General features: G+C 36.2%; 1 protein-coding gene across 6 annotated transcripts in view; it reads left to right on the plus strand.

Annotated features, from left to right (window-relative positions):
* The window catches only part of utrn (utrophin), a 218,384-nt gene that overhangs the window by 2,392 nt on the left and 195,315 nt on the right, over nt 1-20,677 (plus strand). For 5 of the 6 annotated variants that reach the window (XM_066700727.1, XM_066700779.1, XM_066700771.1 and 2 more), the window contains exons 2-3: nt 177-379; nt 20,187-20,248. In XM_066700727.1, coding sequence (XP_066556824.1) covers nt 298-379; nt 20,187-20,248 — 144 coding nt within the window. In that variant the 5' untranslated portion in view covers nt 177-297. Of the gene's footprint in view, nt 1-176; nt 380-11,111; nt 11,216-20,186; nt 20,249-20,677 lie in introns of those variants that run through there. The other variant, XM_066700749.1, reaches the window with a different exon arrangement.

The raw sequence follows: 20,677 nt of genomic DNA on the forward strand, positions 1-20,677 counted from the left end.
TGAACAATATCTCGATGCATTTGTGCATTGTTGCTTATCTGATGGCTTCTGAATTATAAGCTCTTGTTGCGTCCCACGAGCTGTGTATTGAGATTTTAATGAGTCACAGTAGATGTTAATGATTAATTAAGGTACAAGTTGACATGCATTCTAATATTCCTTTTTAATTCTTCCAGGTATTTGACAAGGACCTTTTACATGTGAAGTTCATTGTCAAAGAAGGATTCCAAGGCTGGTTTGAGTCCTTAAAAATAGAAAAGGATTACAATATTTCAGAAGACAAAGCTTGGGGGCGAAATGGCCAAAGTTGTAACAATGGAGGAAAACAATGATGGTGCAGCCAACAATGAATTTAGTGACATCATCAAGTGGAGATCAGGTAGGTCCACTAGTAATATCTCTAATCTCTAGTTGTGTGAATCTGATGTTTTGTGAATTTAGAATAATTAATAACAAGTTTCTTCTTCTTAAATCTAATGAATTAATCCAGAAGAACAGAATGGAGAGAGAGAGAGAGAGAGAGAAAGAGAGAGAAATTCATAATTAATACAACTGTATTAATTATTTTTGTGATACAGGTAATCGTGTGTATATGCTAGTATGTCTTCTATTATGAAGCCATATGACTAGGACATCCTTGGCCTGTCTGTCTTGGTCAACCAAAGACAGTGTAAAGCTGTGTTTGGTATTTGGGTGGGACTGATAATCAAGCAGTGAAAGCTGGAATCACCCTTTCACAGCAGCATTCTTGAGCAGAGATCCGTTAAGACGGGGAGATTGCCAAGCCTGAGCTCAGATGTGCCACAGTGATCAGACTGGCAGTGTGCTCAGCTGAGGGGTTGTGGGATGTGACGACTATACGAGGTCTTCATTTAGCCTTGCGAACAGTTAAGTTCACCTTACTGCCAGGTGAAATTATGCATTTTGTAGAAAGACTGGTAGTACAAAATGTAATTGTACTGTTCTTAATTTAAAGAGAAAATGAAATAACAAGATGTCACTCCATGGTACTGAGGTCCTGAAATGGTAAACAGTGAGCAAACATTGTGTAGATTAATTTTATTTCCGCTATGCTGTCCATCCATCGGATGCTATCAGTCAGCAGTGTAGTAGGAACAAGCTGGTTAAAGGCTGTTATTACTAGTACAGGAAGAATATGTGGCTGTGTGTTTTAGAAATCGACTTCTGGAACACGCATCTGTCATTGCTATTCAAAGTATTATGTCTTTTTATTAAAGGCATTTTGTACATCAGACTGAAATTCATTAGTCTGATGGATAATAAAAGCAGTTAAAACTAGGACAGACAGAAAAAGACTTTCAAAGAATCTGACTTTCTGTTTTCATTCACCCTACAACCCTTCTTCTAATATGACCAGATATGACATATTTTGTTTACCCTCAGTAAAAGGTTTGAGTACAATAGTTTACATAGATAGGCTAGGCCTGTATCATATTATCAGTGTCCTCTATAAGCTGATCCATGGGTACAAGGCCATTCCTTGTTGTTCTTTGTGATAGCTGATATATCAATATATATTACTAAGGCCTCCTATACATATTGTGCTTAGTGACAACTGGAATAAATTCACTTGTTGCACATCACACAGCTACACTACCTGTTTCAATTAAGTATTGAAACTGTGCAAAGAAGGAAATTATTTGTGTTCAATAGTACTGAGCACCAACTGCTGCTATTTAAATTTGCTTGTAATACACACACAAAATGAATGCCCATTAACAATCTAAACTGAATTAATAATTGCATGCGATGCTTACTTGGAAACAGATTAACAAGTATGGTGGTTGCTGTCATTTGTAAACCAATTGTGAGAAGTTGAACACCATTAAAACAAGGCAGTGTTGCAAGGCCTAAGTTAATAGAAATTATACATATTAAAATGTATGACATTTACAGTATATCGGAATAACAGTTAGTGAAATTAAGCCTAGTTTATGAATTAAATTCATTTTCAGCAGCTGAACAGTCTGTCACGGGGCCTAAAGTCACATGACTAGCTCTTGTTCCTGAGCCAGAGCAGCCCAGCCAGGAATTCTACCCTTGCACTTCTAATTTACAATGCTTCTTTGCAAACCACAATGCTTTTTTTATAAATACTGTAACATTCAAGTAGTTGTTCTTTTACAGCTTGGAAAGTTTGGTATACTTTTATCCTGAATATTTTAAGTCCAAACCAAATCTTTGCAAAACAGTGATATTAACTTAATGGATAATCATTTAGTTTTTTGTGAGAATAAAATGCAATATGCATTAAATGTGGAGCTACATTTACTTGTTTTATGAATCCTATTGAAAGAAATATGGTTTTAACCTGTGGACTGGCTTAACTGTTGTATATTTTGATGTAAGAAAATAATAGTTGTGACATGACATGTTGACGGAAGCTCATCATGCAGGGATGGTTCATTTGACAGTAACTGTTGATGTACATTTGCAAGATCCCTTCTGATTTCCACTTTCCTGATTGTTTTTACAGCTGAAGAAAGTTTCCTGGAGCTTTCACAGTGTGTTGCATTACATTTCTTTGATCCATGTGGTGCTGGAACTGATAGTGGGTTCCAGACCTTTCCTACAAACATACATATGCTGTATTTGTCACGTTGCCTTAAGAACACCATATTAAGGTGCTTGGAGGTCCAACCATTTTTGTCAGCAACATTACTTTGTTTGTAAACAAGGGAAGTATTGTTGTCAGGAAGCCATCGTAATAAAATCCCATATACCTGATGTGATGTTTTTTTTTATGTTTACAGTACTTTTTCAAGAATATTGTGTGGAATGCATTGGTGCAAAACCAACATTTTAATTCACAAGATTAATTCAGCATGTGTAACCACTTTTGAAACATTTTGAAATGCTCTTCACAGATTTGTTGGTCATTCTGCAATGTGAATAACATAGACATTGTTTTGTACAACATTTGTAGGACTTATCTAATGTATTACACAAAAATACTTGTTTTGATTTAAGCTTAGATTCAAAAGAATCGCTGTTTTTGTAGACAAATCATTGACAGTTGCAACACAGGCTGCCCTGTCAATGTTTTACAGTGTCCTAAAAGTGCTTTTGCTTTATCATTTTGTAGTTTTGACAGTAGGTTTCAATAACATTGATCATTTTCTGTCAAGAAACATGTGCAACATCTTAAAGTTAGGCTTAAATATTTAACATTCTGCAACTGTTTATTTTAAACTCGGCTGTACTAACACAACCCACTTCTCCTTGTAAATTGTACCTGGTATTCTCCAATCTCTATTTTTTTATCTTTTTGATTTTCAATTTGATACAATTTCTTTACATTAGATAATAGATAATAATCTATATCTAGGTGAAAAGTATTTGCAACTGTGTTATACCAGTACTTCCCAATTACCCAAAACATGAAGTAATATCAACCCCACTTTTTGTTATCACAAAGTAATGGCAACATGATTAAACTCTGATCATTGCTGTGCCTGTGGAGAAAAAAAAATATGGTATAGGCTTTTATATATCCCAAGTGTAGTGTGCGCCAATTAATTATAGTGCTTATTTATCATCTGACAGTTTTACACAAATGTCCCAGTACTTGACTTGTACGCTTATAGCCGGCACTAGATTTGTGCTGAAGTAGGTGTGCCCCAACCTTAGCTGTACTTTAAATCACATTACAGTTTTCTAGTGCTGGTGTCTAAACTCTTAAAATCTTCACACTTGCAATTCATTATTGATAGTCATTTTAATGTAACATTTTTATTAAGTTCAATATTTTCTGAGCGGAGAGTTTGTCTTATATCAGCCTCCAATTCATGTTCTCTACTCCAAAACAAGCAGATAACTATTTCTGATTGGCTGCAAAGCAGTCGGCCTCTGTATTCTTTCTTGCTATAGAACTGATACCTTAGAAGGCTGCTGGGCTCCACACTAAACTCTCATTGCACACAAAAGTGAACTAACAGCTGGAGGCCTATGTTATGAGTAGGGCTGTAACAAATTCATGGTCCATTTTTCTGAATTTCACAGGCGTGGCCTTTTAAATGATTTATTTTTCACAGTTACAATACTGTAAGTGTTACATTTCATTTGTGCTGTAATGGTGTATGAATGTGTAGGTGAAATAATGTTGCATATACAGAATCCCTGTTGTTTTTCAAATCAGTTCAACAAAGAATGTGACTTAAAGTAATGCGTTTTCAGTCTTAAATAAGAGCTTAAACATTTCAGGGCTTTAGCAGAAAACTATCGAAATTACAAATAGTGGCATCATTCCTATTTTTATTGAAGTTTAAATAACTCTGTAGATATTAGGTTTCTTTATATGCACCAAGTTTGTTTTTAATGACAGGTAGTGCCAAGTTAGCACTGCAGTTTTGTTCCAAGACAGTTGGCAGAAGTGTCGTCTGTAGACTGGGTTTCATTAGGCAGACCACATTTCTTGATTCGTGTCACGATATTACTGGTTGTGAAGCAGGTAGGGCATTATTCAGTATTTGTAACTGCACTTCAGTCCAAACATTGTGTGGAAATCTCCACCTGGGTTAGAAGATTCCTGTGTACGACCAATAATGTTTGAATCTGTACAAGGGAAATACAGGAGCAAGAAGTAATTCTGTGGATCTGAGATGCATATTTTTTTCATGGAAAAAAGTCCACCTGTGTCAGTTAACTATGGAGTTTGATAAGCCTGTCCTTTCTGAAATTAAAAAAAAATAGCTAATGTATCAATTAACCGTGTTTGGTATTGCTGCACAGTGTAATAATACTGTACTATCCTAACATCCCTCCCTGAGCAAATCCTCCTTAAAATAGAATTGTAGTAGTGATCTCTGAAATTGGTCCCGCAAGGCAAGTTTACATCTATCATACCTAATTTTAACTGGCTAATTTCACATTTGAACAGTGCAATTTTCCTGTGAAGAAAAAATAAACAGTGGAAGTAAAGAAAAGTCTGGGCTGGACCCTTACTGAACAGCCACTGGAATGCAGGAATGTTGAAACTTCCCAGTACTTGCCCTAGATTAGGGGAGATAAGAGTTCCCTCAACTTGTGAGAGATCAGTCCACTCTCTGTTCTTTTCTGGACTTTTCTGCTAATTATATTTTATAAATAACACATTTTTAAGGATTATGAGAGTTATTAATTTTAAAAAAGGTTTACATTTTTTAATGTATGGAGATTGTTAATGCCATTTGAATACTTCCTTGTACAGTACAATCTTGCCATTTGTACGGGAAATTAAATGTTTGAATAGCAAGATGACCTCATGTTTTCCATAGTCGGTCATTTGTTAAACCGGTTCCACTTTGATGAAATTTTGACAGAAATTATTAAATAGCCTTTGCTGTGAAGTAGGCTTAATAAGTGCTATCATTGTTTGAAATGTTTTCTGCGGAGAGTGTTACCTAAGCTTGATGGGTATATGATGCTTATAGCGATTTACGTTGTGTTCTTTTCAGTTTTTCCATTATTTGGCACAGCTGTTGTATTTTTTGATAAAGTACTGTGATATTATAGGACCATACTAATTAAGCTTTTAGTGGATAATGTAAGTGGAATTCTTAATAATGTAAGAATTGTGAGCATTGTGAACATCTTTTAGTGTTTTGCTGCTCAAGAAAATTGATTCTTTGCAACTGTCTGCATAACATAATTTGCTTTGTACAGATCCTACAGCTCAATAGGAGTCCAAAATTTCAAAATAGTTTAATACTGTGTCACTGATTTAATTATAGGCCTAAATATTTTTAAATATATGAAAAACTCAGTCAGGACGTGCCATTTGTGTTGAATTAGATCCAACTGGATCACTCCTAACATAATTGTAAACAGTCCATTTTCCACAGCAAGTTCCCTTTTTCACAAGCATTTGATCAGTTTCTTTTGACGATAATGTTGTAACATTCAGAGTTTGAATAAAAATGTGATTCATACTTGCCACTGACCATCAGACCACAAAGTATGCACAGTATTCACATTTAAAACAATTCAAATTCACAGCGTGTATGGTAGCGGGTTACACAGATGGACTTGTTTTTCCAGTATGATTTAAGTAACAAGGGATGGGAGGAGTTTGTTTACAATGCACTGTAACATTTTGTGGTGTCTTGTTCTTTTTACCCTTTCCGTTTTCTGAAGAACACTGTGCAGTGAAAACTAAAAGAGGAATCAGTGGTTTTAAAATAAGCACTTTTGATTGTAGCCGACCACAATAAAAGAAAATCTTATTTAAGCTGCATCTAAGGAAATGTGTGTTTGTCACAAAGAGTTCATTTTATAAGTTAATGCATGGTATAACTGGTATGTTGTGAGTAACTTGTAAGTCTTGAGTTTATCTGCTGCAGGATAATAAATGGTTATTTTTAGAAATGTATAACCTTAAATATATGTATTTAGAAAAGATATCCCGGATCACTCTAAGTTCTTAGGCTTTACTTTGCCATGTTGGCATTAACTGTTCTGCCTGATCTCTCGCATTCTTTGGGTGACAAGAAATCATTAATTTATTTTATGACGTGATGTATATTATTTATGAAAAGTGTTTAGTTTTGTTTTCTTAATCTTGTTAAAAGAGCAATAATTCCATGGTAAATTGATGAGGGATGACATGTTACACCCTCATATCCACCATACCCAAATATTAGCGTACAGCTTAGACATGGTCAGGGATAGAACTACAAAGCTTTAAAAATGTAGTGTCTTATGGACATTTGTTCACTAATGGTTTGTTAAATAGGCTAAATATCCCTGACCCTGATGAAACAAGCACTTTACGCTGTGTCCAATTTTGCGCCCTGCTTGGATTTTTTTAGTTGGCTTCTTGCTGCAGTACGAATGTCATATAAGAGCTTATTAATGAAATTTCAATGTTTACAATTGTTGTTCCTCATAAAATGCCCATTGAGGCCTTCAAAACTTAAAGATGTTTTACACATTACACAATGTTTGGAGCTTTTGTGGGGAAAATTACCCAAAACAAAACTGGTTAATTAATGAAATGTAGTGGATGGGCAGCTTGGGATTTTTTCCAATGGCACAAATGTCACAGTCTCGTGATGGCAACAATGCTCTTTGTAATTTAGAAGTGTGCTCTTGTAAGAAAATCTGTGAAAGTTACAGTATTATATATGTGGAAAAGAAACATGATAAAATGTGGCACTAAATATCTCAATGGCATGTGATTCATGCTCTCACCAAGGTCAATTGATAATGTTTCAGGAAACATAATGGTAATTCACTATATTTTTGTTCTCATAGAAACACCATGTTATATAGTTTTATGTTATACCTTCAAGAGGAGATTGGAAGTGAAAACACTGGAACTACTACATAATCTTATGCATAACCCCAGTATGCAGCATGATAAATCAGTCACCCTAGACATATTATCAGTTGTTTATCCAGCCTTGGGATGTCCTCAGTCTAACTTAAGGGGACTACAACATGGAATTAATGTGTTAATTAAATTGGAGAGACAATACTGAGGAAAAGCATAGTTTGTCACAGGTAGGACTACATTGTGGATTTAGAAGTTTCTGGAGACCCCATCTCGCATTTCAACCCTTGTTCAGTTTTGCCAGATTGCTTAAGTTTTATTGTTGTTGATTTAGCTGCTGTGGGAGGCAGTCTAAATCTGCCCCTGACCTCTCAACCACAGTCTTTCCCATGCTTCAGTAAAACACCAAGCCTTTTTGTACACGTCAGGAAACCACCGTTTCCATCACCTGTCTTAATCACCTGCTACTGTAAAACTGGGAACACAAGCAGCTGGAGGGCATGTGAACTGACCTGGGGAGAGGTCGACTCTCAGCATGATGGGCAAGAGAGCACAAGTGGACTTTATCCACGTGCTTACATGAATCAGCCGAAAACAAATACATTCTTCATGCTGCTTTGCGGATTCAGATATTCTCCCTACTGAAGAATACCAGTAATTGGTAACCCATATTTTTTTGTATCTATATTTTCTTTATTTTTGTATCTGTATTAAAATTTGTTTTTGTTAACAAAATGGTAATGTAGTTGTCAGTGTGCATTTACGTTTTTATACAAGCCAAGACAAGTCCTTAAAGGATGCTACCATGACAGACTCCTTGTTAAGATTAAACCTCCTGTAGCTCTTCGTGACATACAGTGTCAGCATGAGCGCTTGTAAATACCCATCTGTGTCGGCCAAATAAATCGAATCATCTCTGTGCCAGCATCTCTTTCCCCTGAGGCTTAATTACAGGGAGTCAAAGGTCATGCAGTTGTATCCATGACACTGAAGAAAATATTTCTGACTCACTTTTGCTAAACATTTAACCTTTTAATTAGTAAGTAATTAATTTTAATTTGCTGGTTTATGACCAAATTTATTGTTGTCCTCTTTCGGTATGTTTTTATTTTTTTATTTGTTTTTAAATATATTTGTTTTAAATTAAAACTATTAAAACATGATTCTTGTTTCATGCATGTAAAAAGTTATGAAAGCCACCAAACTTCCTTATTTTTGGAAATGTACAATCTACTTGTTTAGGTTTGAAAGGTGTTGAAGGTCTCGTGGACATGTTTCCAATAATGTAATCTCTATCTTATCAACAGAGTATTTAACGTTCTTTGTGCTTTTTTTCACATTCTGAACTTTAGTTTAATTTTGGATGATTTATCAGTTTAAATTACAAAATAATCAAAAATTGAGCATGATGTTGAAATGTACACAGTACTGAAGCTTTATGTAGAGATAAGGATCATATGTTTCTTGGAAAACTGTCCTGAGAAGTTTAGAAGTGTCCTTTAATGAATTCTGGCATGTTTATTTCAACACAGATTGTGTAGTATATCAGTTCACAAAGTTTTATATCATGCTTAAAAATCAGTTGCAAAATTTTAATTATTGCCAGATGCAGCATAAATGGTCTTGATTATAGTATATCACATTTAAATGTATGTGTATTTATTGAATGTATTAAAAATTATTATTTTTTAATTGTTTTGCACTAGGGTTTTTCCTTGGTTTGCTGTAGTAAATTAGTGTGCTCCTGTTACACATGTACTTATGCTGAAGCTTGATTATACAGTTGCTTTCTCTGCTTGCATATGTGGCAGTGCCTAATTAAGTTTGGAGCCCTAGTTATAACATTTTTTCTTTTCTCTCTTGATGTTACAAATCACACAAAACCATTTATGTCTGTTATGTAATATCACCTTTACAAATGGAGGAGCACAGTGAGTGTACTGTCTCCAAAAAAACAAGTTCAGATGTATTGGCAGTGCCCTGTTGATCTGGCAGTCTCTAGGGAGAGAGAGAGAGAGAGCGAGTATCCACAGATCAAATCAGGGGGACGGGAATTTTTATGTTTTAATGCTTGTGCCAGGAGGCGGCACACCTCAGTACGTTACTTCTTGAAGCTCCAGCTGGGCTCTTCAGCGGCTCTTCTTTACATTACTGTGACGACGGAGCAACTAGGCTGACCGCCAGTGGCTTTTTGGGTCGAATGGAGCCAGTGGTATGTGCAAAATGTGATTACTACTGTCAACACTGGAGTGAATAAAGGGAGCGCATAACCCAGACAGATACTAAGTGAATGGAGTACTGAATCAAGGAGCAGGATTGAGGCCACCTTCATGGAGGCTGAATGAAGTAGCTCGTGGTCCCAGTGTGGGCTGGGAATTTCAATCAGCTGCTTTATTACATGCATTTGCAGACATAGGCAGTATAATATTGAAATGGGCTGACTCAGGTATTCTATATTCTTCATCACTGCATGATGTGGGGTTTAATGAGAACACATTTTGGACCCCCCCCCCCGGCCCCATCTACTTCCTATCAATTATAATTCTTTATTCTCCCCAATGACAGGTGACACTTCAATACTGAAACAATAGTGCGCCTTGAGTTTTTAAGTTTTTTAAATCCATATTGCTCAGCTGGCAGTTATCTTAGCTGCTATAAATATTAATTAGCCTATATCCTATGTTGTATTGAATTTGATTGTTTCATAATCTTGCCCAGAAACAGTTGACTAGACATGACAATCAGTTTCAAAGCTGTAGTTTTCAATATGCCTCAATTCCCTGAAATCCATTTTTTATTTCAATCAGTCTTCATTATGGCAAGCACCAGCTCACAGTCCATAGGGCACATGTAGCCTTATGCTTTGTTTTACCACGCAGGTAAACATCCTGTTATTAAGTTTATGTGACTTTCTGTTAAACATGTGGCGTAGAATTACAGTATCTAAGTGTTGTAATTCCATTCAGGAGGAAATATGCTACCGACTGATACAGTAGCTTGACATTAATTTCTTTGCCACTCGTCGAATGAGGTTTAACGCACAAGAGCTGTGAGCCGCTTCACTCCCTGCCAACAACAACCTGTTGGGAATAGAAAGTTGAGCTGCAGAGGAAGGGTGTTGAATATTTATCCGATCCAGAGGAAGAATACAACGCATGTGAGCTGTACTTTCAGTCTTCCTTTTCCTTGTTAGAGAGAGAGAGCGAGCCTCGAACAGCTGAAAGTGATTTCCGTCTCATATGTTGCTGTTTTTCTGGTTGTTCCAGCAGAGGAATCTAGCATGTAAGATTTCCCTTTAGTGAAAATTGATCATATTTAGCATCTATTTTCCTGCGGTTAGCAGTCAATAGAAATGAATCATCAAGCTGTATGTTTCTCTTTTAGTTGCTAAAATTTGAAATTTTCTTCCAGTGTAGAGTATGTTTTATGCTAGAACATTTTATTAATTCTCAGGGGTGTCTGGACCAGAAGGAGACTGAAAATCTAACTTCTCAGTCCCAGACTCCCTAAAACAAACCATCAAACACAAATAAAATGTTCTCTTACATCCTTCTGTTTTTCATATCTGTGATTTTATGTCTATATCAGTGTCTGTAGTTGCGTTTTGCCAGCTTTCCTGATAAAAAATATTTTCCCTTCAAGTTTCTTATCTGTCAGTGTGGCACAGAGTGAAAAACTAAAGATGCTTACTGTCTGTTGAGGCTGCTTGTGTCAACAGCAGCCCTTCTTGTGGTTTTTGTGGTATGAAGACTGTTCTGTCTGAAAAATAATCAAAACTCCCAGCATACCCTACAACCTGCAACATCCGCTTCCTTTCACATAACTTTGTTTTTTCTTCTGTACTTTTTAAACAATTTTTTAAAATGAGTTTCAAATGGTGGCCAAGGAGAAAAAAAAGTGCCTCCAAACTGAAAAAGGAACATTCTGCTTCTCCTGTTTTAGGTAAGCGCATAGAAAGACACTTCCTGTTTGTAACGGTAATAGTGCAGGCTGAGTGTTTCTCAATGTTTTTGTGGAGAACATTACTTCACAAGCTCTGGGCTTTCCTGTATAATTATATATAATTGCTGTAGTAATCCTTAAAATTTAAAAGGATCTATATTCACTTGTTTTTGTTGTCTTGTTCTCCTAATGCCTATACTGTTATTGTTTTTTATGAAGCTTGTACTGTGGGTTTAGACTGACACCAACAAAACACCTTTGGTTCTTCTGATCTTTCATGTAACATGAAAGCAGATGGAGAACTTGATCAAATAGTTGTTTTCATTTAAACACAGCGCAGAGTCTTCAGAAGCAAATTATACGACTTGTAAATGACCTTGGGTTACATCTGAAAATGAACAGGCTGCTTTAAGATACTTTTCACATGTTACTTTTGTCCCAGTTTCTTCACATGATTAGTCCCCTGCCTCTTAGACATTTTTAGATCTAGGCACCTCTTGTTTGCAGGGTTACACTAACTCCTAGCAGAAATTCCCTCTGGCATACTTCAAGGCCTTAGCAGTTGCTTTCTGTAGAAGGTGTATTTACCATTCTTTAGATGACTCTGTTATTGCTATTGCTTTACAATAGTTTTATTCAAGTATATTTCAAATATAAAGTAATTCTCCAAGTAATACTGGCCTTGGAGTTTTTTTTTTTTTTGTGTGTCACAATATACTGTGACTTTTTCTAGCATTGTGTATGCAGGTTATTGGGCCACACAAAATTTGTGTTGCTGCATATAGGTCAATCGAGTGCAGGCTGAAACTTCATACTCGGTCAGATACACCTGGCTTGGAATTATGCTGGACAGGTGCGATTTTATCTCTGCTGAAAGATAGTTTAACGCTTCATGTTTTCATTTAGGTCCACAGATTGCAAAGTTATCTTCAGCACCATCCACAATAATTAGAAGCTGTTGGTGGTATAAAGCAAATAGATACAGACATCTTTAAACCAGACATGATGCTAGGAAGACAGAATGGCTAAACCTGAAATTACATTATTTAATTTGTGGGTTAAATTGAATCATATGAATTACCTTACACTCTCCTGTGGCTTGTCGTTTATTTGGAATGGGGTCTCTGATGGGGAACAAGCCAGGACTTGCTATTTTCATGAGTCTGGTATGTACAGATGAATGAGCATAGGACAACAAGCCAAGCCACAGGGCCCGATTATTACATGGACATATTTCCTGCAAGGCTCCAACCTGTTTCTTTATCTCTGTTTTAGCTGGGTATTGTGTCTGAACTGAGTGTTTGGAAATGTGTGAATGCAAACTGATTACTCCATTTTGAAGATGCAAGAAGCATTATTGTAAATAAAGGGGAAAACCAAGATAAAGAAAAAAAAAAGGAAATTAATTGTTTGAGGTCTGATGAGTATACAAGCCTGTCGCTGGATGTGGATGTTTTAGCTCTTCTAAGAGATCCTTGAGGATCGCTCAGGTCGAGGTGTCCAGGTTTCCAGTATCTGGTATCTCTCTTGACTACACCAAAGACATCCCTGGAATACTTCTTGCTTGTTTTAAACATCTTCTTTAACATGGGCCAGTCTGCCTCACATGTGTCTGAATCTTAATGAATGGTTGGTAAATTTGTTATCCCCTGGTACTAGTGCTTGTATTGTCAAAGCACACTTTTTTTGTAGATCTGCTGCATGGGCAAGAATATTTAGAATGAATACTTTACTAACATAAATTTAATATGTTTATATATAATATGAACACACATGCTGAATGCTGGCACTGCTACATCATTTCATAATGTATTCATTTTTGCTTCCTTTTTTTCAAGTCAAGACTAACTTTCCAAATGCTTTCCTTGGAAGCCTTATTCTGAAGTTATTTTATGGTCAGAAAGGAAAATTGCAAGCACACTTTTGCTCCTCCCCCATGCTTTAACGGCCTTAACAACATAAAAACATGGGCCAAGTTCTGTGAAAATTTACTTTCATAATAGTTGTCACAGAATAAGACTTCAGTGTTTCAAATCATGACCAAGAGTGACCCATTTGCCTTCAACGTGCTGCACATTCTTAGCAAGTGGCATGTGACTCTTATTTCAGGTCAGCTGGGTCACTGCAGTTGAAATCCATACGTATGCAGCATGATTTCATTTTGTGTGGAGAGTAGAGCAGGGGAGGTCAAGTGACTTTGTTTTTGTCCCTTTTTCCTTTTCTTAGCCTTAGCTAAGCAACATGACTCCCAGTGTTGCAGGCCTTTAACCACATTTCACATAGAAAGACAGCCAGGACCACGCCAAAGCTAAAGCCATAGCATAATTATGACTTGGCTTTGCGTCTCTGTCTGAGGGAGTGCACTGCTAACGTTGTAGGAAAAATCTCCCTTTTTTAACAGATGTGCATTTTGCAGTACTCAAAAATGTATTCTATAGCCTACACTCCAGGATAAGATGCAAATGATTTTCAAAGCACTACAGTACACCTTTGCCACACCTTGAAAAACCATATTTATATGGTTTGTTCCAGTGTTGTTCTGCATTAAAGTGAGTCGGTCCTTGTTTGTGGAAAGAAGCCAAGAGCTTTCAGAACACGTACACATTTGTATCCATTTTGTTTGACATCTCATTCCAGGCTGATGCTTACTTGGTTAACCTGATGTTTATCTGCTCTGAAACCTGAAGACAGCAATTTGTTAAATAATTATCATTGGTGTCTCCGCTAAAATTACAAACTTTGCTGTTTGTTGCACACCTGGGAAGACATCGATTTTTAAATGTTTGCTAGCAAGCAAGCAACTATCCAGTTTCATTGAACAGTAGAAGGTTGCCTATTGTGCAGAATCGACTCTTAACACTGCTGACATAAATTGGTAATAACACTGCATGATATACATTTCTCTAGATCAATTAGCATTTTAATCTTATACATATTATTCAATACAGTCTTTGAATACAAAGGAGGAAACTGAGGCATATAAGTATAAGAAGAGTTTTGGTATTGGTGATAACCGTGATAAGACCATTAATTGAATTTAATGCTTTGTGCTTTTATGAGGTACAGTGACATCCGATGGAACTGAAAACCTACCATCAAGGTTTTGTATGTTTATTTTATTTATTTTAAACTAAAGGCTTCTGACGTGCTTGTATCCTGTCCACGTGTGGTCCATGAGACATCTAAATGTTATGTGGGAAAGTTATACGCAAGGATTAATCATGAAAATGAGAAGGAAACCAGGAACAAAATTGTAATCTGAAGGATCTGTAAAATACCAGTAGAACATTTGAATATTTTGTGGTTTGCCATTCAAATAAATACTGCTTATGTTCAGAACATTCTGTTAATCTTCCTGTGCATGGAGCCTTTTCTTAAAGTTTCTGCTCTCCACCAGTTAGCTTCAGTACATCCCACACTGAACGGCCCACTTGGATAACTCCTTTATTCTTGGCAGTCTCTCTTTTGAGCAGCATTCTTTGGATGCACTTTTGGTAAAGAAAAGACGGAGTGTATTGAAGCAGGAATTCAAACATGGATTAAATAGTTTTTTGCATTTTGCTGTTGTGGCCTTTGATCGATGAAGGAATTACAATAATGGCTCAGCGCTTTCTTCTTCTCAGAGGTAGACTTTTTGTGATTATGAAATGTATAGCAATAGTTATTCATATGAAAGCTGTGGTGTGCATAGAGACTTGAACTTCTTGTAAATCACAGCACATTTAACTGGAACTGACAGAAAATCGTAGAAACCTGATACTGTGACTGAATTTTAATTCCCTAATGCCAAAAGTACAAGCTTCATCAGAATCCCTGCAGTGACTGTAAAAACCTTTTCTGCAATACCTATGATCAAATATATATTTTTATTACTCTTGTATGATATTACAATATGTGTATCCTTGGTTTTCTTCATTGAATTAAGTAATATGTCAGTATTCCATCATCTTGTCTCCTGTGAAGGTGTGAGTAACAAATTACAGTTTGACTGAAAAGAACAACTGGAAATGTCTTTTATGATTTTAGTCTTGGTATTTAATGACTATAGTCTAATTCAGGCTAAAGCATTTGGAGCCTAGTGACCCGGCATAGGCTAATTTGGTATGGTGTACGTTCAAAAATGTTTAGCTGTTGTTTGCCGTGTGTCTGTGTGTCAGGATATTAGCAACAATGTGATTTGCCATTCATTTGAAAATTGACAGCGACAAAGCGATGCGATTACCTCTGTCATTACCTGTATTCATAAAAATGATTATTATTGTTACCACTTCAAGGCTTCAGCATCAAACACTAAATTGTGTTATAGACCTGGTTTCACAGACTCAAATTAGCTCTAGTCATGGATATCCACTTTTTAGATAGAGTAGTCCTAGACTAGTGGAGTTTTAAGCTCTGTGAAACAAGCCCATAGACTTTCAGCATCATGCAGTTCTATTGAAGAATTACATATTTGCAATGGAAAATGGCTTAAATATATATGGTAGACTATCTCAAGCTTCAGTGGCCTGCTCCTCATGCTACAGTGTGGGTTTTTGAAATGCACATTGCATATAAAGCTAATTGCAATGCATCTGGCACTGCTTAGGTGAGTTTTAGCTCCTCTCTGTTTGATATGAAGCATGTTCCCAATTTTGCTGATGCAAACTATCGTGTGCTTTTTATGAAGATTAGTACTAGTGACATATTGTATAGTATTAATGAATATATTGTAACAAATTAATACTGGGTGAGTAAAATAAGTCTGATTTAATTGGGTGTACACCATCTTTTATTTGACTTGTTTTCAATTTCTCCCTGACACTGTACTGTTTGCTCCTATGAAAATTTGTATTTCTTCTTATTTGGTAACTTATTATTATTCTTGTTCTTGTTATTGATACGCAGCCATGTATTATAGGATATGAATAATTCGTTTTTGTTTTCCCCTAAGTGGGATATGATTTAAGCTTTTCAAATATAAGGACAGTTTTCTGATATACCTTTCTAATCCCTGGTTGTTAAGTGTAAACATACATCAACAGACAAGCTTAGGCAAGTGTCCATTTGGCTGCAGGAATGCTTCTGAAGTGATGGGAATTCTGCAGATTCTTGACATCCCACATAGGAAGAATTCATAATCTCTTACACCCCTTAATAAATATGTACTTTAAGACATCTTGGAACAACTGTTGCACATTCTTGTGTGTGTTGGGTAGAGGGGGAATGGTGAAGGGGGGAGGGGGGCGGTGGAGTGCGACACACATGATGTGACCTGAATTGCCTCCCATCCTGCATTTTGAATTAATGACACTGTGTAACAGATTTTTCCTGGGTAGTAAGTGTTATTTCCTAATTGCTTATGCCTCAAAAGTATAGAAAATATCTGTTGTTCCCCACAAACTTTTCTTTTGTGACCAGGACAGTGATATTTTGAAATGTAACTATTTCCAATGAGAAAACGGGCGACTTCGTGTCTTCATTCACAAAAAGTCAGAAAAAAACAGATTTAGTAGTGAGTAGTTTTTTTAGATTTATGATTATACTATAATTGTACATCTCGAAAAATTACTCACTTCTAAATCTTTTCTAGTCATCTTTGTATTACTTTAGTATAAATAGATGTTAATTTTGATTCATATGTTGTATTTTTCTGACTTTATTTGAACGAAAAGACACAAAGTCGCCCGTTTTCTCATTGGAAATAGTTACATTTAAAAATATCACTGTCCTGGTCACAAAAGCAAAGTTTGGGGGAATAATAGACATTTTCTATACTTTTTTCTATTTTCTATTTCTATTTTCTATAAGCAATTAGGAAATAACAAATAACACTTACTACCCAGGAACAAAAATTGTGTTACATAGTGTGATCAACCACAAAACTATATTATTTTTCATTAAAACAAACCCCTTTAATAACATTATTGGCCTTTTCTTAATAGGTCTTCATTTTATATTGATCTATACCTAGCCTATAGCTATCATGTGTGTTTAGTAGAAGGCAAGACAGTTTAGAGCATGCCTTTCCATTATGAGTAAAGCATTTACTAATGAGTAAGGTCAGTATATGTTTATTAGAGTTACTGTAACATACGACTTATCTTCACACAATACCCCCATGTATGATCTTAATTTGAAAACCTACAAAATATATACATTGAATTAAAACTGCTTGTCATTTTCAAGTTAATCATTTACCAAATTGTAAAGTCAGGCCCATTGTGTTGATCTGCTATGAAATGGTCTTTGTCATTGAAGGTGGTCTTTTTACCAGCCCCTTCAGTCAGCGTCAGATCCTGTAGTCCAGCAGAAAGAGCCTTTGAGCTGACACTGCGTGTCATTAGATGTGCACTGAACTGTGTGAATAGGCTTCTGGGATTCACTTTCCTGATTTAATCATGCCTTCCTGTTCATTTTCCACATTACAGACTCTATTTCCTTTTAGTTATAACATCCCCCAGATCGCAGATTTTCTTCTGATGTTTTTGTTTTGTTTATCTGAAGGGCTTCTCTTCAGATGTTTTTTTTTTTTTTTTTTTTTGCTTCAATGAAGTTGAAAATGTATTAATTATTTATTTTGATAGTTTGTCTACTTGAATTTCACAGACCCAGGGAGACTGCAGTGTTGGATAGAACCACTTTTAAGGTCCCTTGTATAGTGGTGTGAAGTTCAAGGGAGAAAAGAAAAAAAAGCAACAGGATATAACTCTTCTCCACATTGTGTAAATGGGCTGAGTTTTAATTGAATTGATTTCAACTCAGTGACATTAATTTCTAAATGTATTCATACCCTGGCAGTCAGTTTTTGAATTTCCTTTCACTGTAATAACCTTGACGTAGTGCTTCCTCTGAGTTCACTCACTTCTCATGAGGGAGTTTCCTGTATGCAGAACCTCTCCCGTTCTTCCAGGTTTTGTGGTTTGCATTTCTGTTCTGCTTCCCTATGTTTATACTTGATGTTTACTTGGATGGATGTTTTCTTAATAAATGATGTCCAGATATATTCTGTAATGTAACCGTTTTAAAAGTGTTTTAGATGTAATCCAGTGCTACTTGGTCATCTGATACTGTGGTAAAACCTCAGATAGAAAAAGTCGCTCTTATTTCCCTGGGTTTAAAATAAGCAAGTGTGCAGAAGCAATCCACTTAGTCTACAGCAGTTCTGTTGAAACAGGAACATAGTACTGTGAAACATTATAAAAATAATTAACTGCAACAAATACAGTATGTGATATTGGTATGATTTATTTTTCTAACACTATCTGTCGAATAAATCTGTCCTGAAATGGCAACACAAAAAAGGTGATTGAGATGATTTTGCAGTTCCAGAAGAAGTTAATTCTTTTTTGTGTTTATTTTCTAGAATCTTTCATGGAACAATAGATAACCTTCATGATAGACTGGTAACACTTTACAATAATGGGCACCTATGTATGAATCCCACAGGTATAACATATGAATGCCTCATGCACTTCCACTGAGGTCTGATGTTTTGTGTTATTTCTGTGCTATTCATGTCAATTCTTTATGAATTTGTGGCCCATTATTGTAAAGTGTGACCGATAGGCATATATCCTGATGCTTGAATAAGGTAATGGATAAACCTCCCTGAAACATATTTATTTGTGTTATGTACTCAAGTTTTGTAGATTCTTTTAGTAATGCAGATTTTGAAACGGTAAATAAATCCTGTTCCACCAGTATGTTTACTTAACAATTGCACATTAACCAGCATTTTTTTTTTTTTTTTTTTTTTTTAACTCTTGCATTGAATTGCTATGATGTAGATTGAAGGACAGAAACCGATTGACAGTAGTAGTGGGTCCAGCAGTTGAAATGGTGGTCAAAACGAAAACAAGAAAAGAAAAAGCTGGAGATGGTCCTATTTTGACAGTAGCCTGTGCACACATTAGCAATGGATCACTGCTGATACAAGAATTTAAAATCTTAATTCTGCTACAACAACAGGGTGCAATAAAAATATGGTGCTCTTCTTATTCATTTTAATGCAGTTTGGGTACCAAGGAAGAATATGGTGTTGCAAGTTTCACCTTTTATTCTCACACTCTGTGTGGTAATATCATTCCACACACTCTTTCTCTGTTTAACACACTGGTGGGAATCTTTGCCCTGCTGCTGTGTTTGCATTTGTTTTCCTTGTCAAGGCAAGGAGGTGGTGCTGTTTGTTGTTTGTAATTCTGTTGAGGCCCATTCAGACCAGGAGGACTTCCCAGATGCATTGCCTCCCCTGCATTGCACTCCTCAGAGCCACAGGCTAATTCCTCCTTTTATTCCTGCATTCCTCCAGAGCTGAGTGCTGAAGTCATAAACAAAGGAGGAGACTACCCTTAGGCTGGTATTCATAACCTCTGACCACAGGTTCACCATAGTTTACATGGCAGCAGTAATAGGTCTGCCTGGCTGGACCTGGCTCATGTGACATTCCTGATGCTCTTCCTCTGCAAAACAAACTTTCGCTCCGTGTCCAACCCTGCGATGTCAGTTGCCTCATTGTGTGCACTTACTCAGAGATGACAGGAGATCTGTAGCCAGCTTTAATTACATTCCCCTGAATAGACGTGGCTGCTCGAGACACACTGACAGCTCTATATAACTATCACTCTAAATGATAGGGCTGATATCTTAAAGCAAATAATGTGATTGTACAGCTCAGTTACAGCATGTTTTTGAAATGTCCACAATCTATTCGCAAGACGGATTTGGACAGATTCCATATACACACTTGTAGGAAATAGTTAATTTGCAGAAAACACTCAAAAACATTCCTTCCTTAGTCGACAAACCTATCACGAAAATGTCCTGATGAATTGTGTTATGTTAAAGTCTCATTTGCAAACAATGATCAAAAAACTAATTAGTAAATATTTGTGATGTTACCTGCTGTGTAGGGGATGCATGCTATACCATCAAATTGTTGTTATTGCTGCATCGCATCTGCTTGTATCAAACTATTCTTTTTTTCTTTCTACAGATGAACACGATGCTGTACAGAAGAAAACCTTTACTAAATGGATCAATGCTCGCTTCTCCAAGGTACAGATGTGCAATGTCTCTAAAGTACAATTAGGATTTATCTTATCTGAGGTTTTTAGCCTTCGGGTTGGGACAAGATTAAGGAAAGAGGGTGCAAAGACCTGACCATGAAGTCAAAGGCACGTTTGTCAGTCTGGATGTAGCCAGACTAAAGTGTTAATGTTAATTAATGTAACCTTTGACATCGATATTCACTACCATCATCTGCCCCTACCAGACAGTAAAGACTTGAATGGAATGGAGTGTTTTTGTAACTTGTAAAGTTGTGGATTCCAATCAAAATAAGCTAAAGCTGGTTACAAAAACAACAGTCAATACCAACCTTTTTATTTAGACTCAGGTTTGACATTTATTGAATGAACGTCCGCAACTGTGGTGTGTTTTGTGCAGAAGTGTTTGCTAACAGTAGCATGGAACCTAATAAATCTA

This window comes from Amia ocellicauda, chromosome 1, assembly GCF_036373705.1.
Source record: "Amia ocellicauda isolate fAmiCal2 chromosome 1, fAmiCal2.hap1, whole genome shotgun sequence".
Classification (NCBI taxonomy): Eukaryota; Metazoa; Chordata; class Actinopteri; order Amiiformes; family Amiidae; genus Amia; species Amia ocellicauda.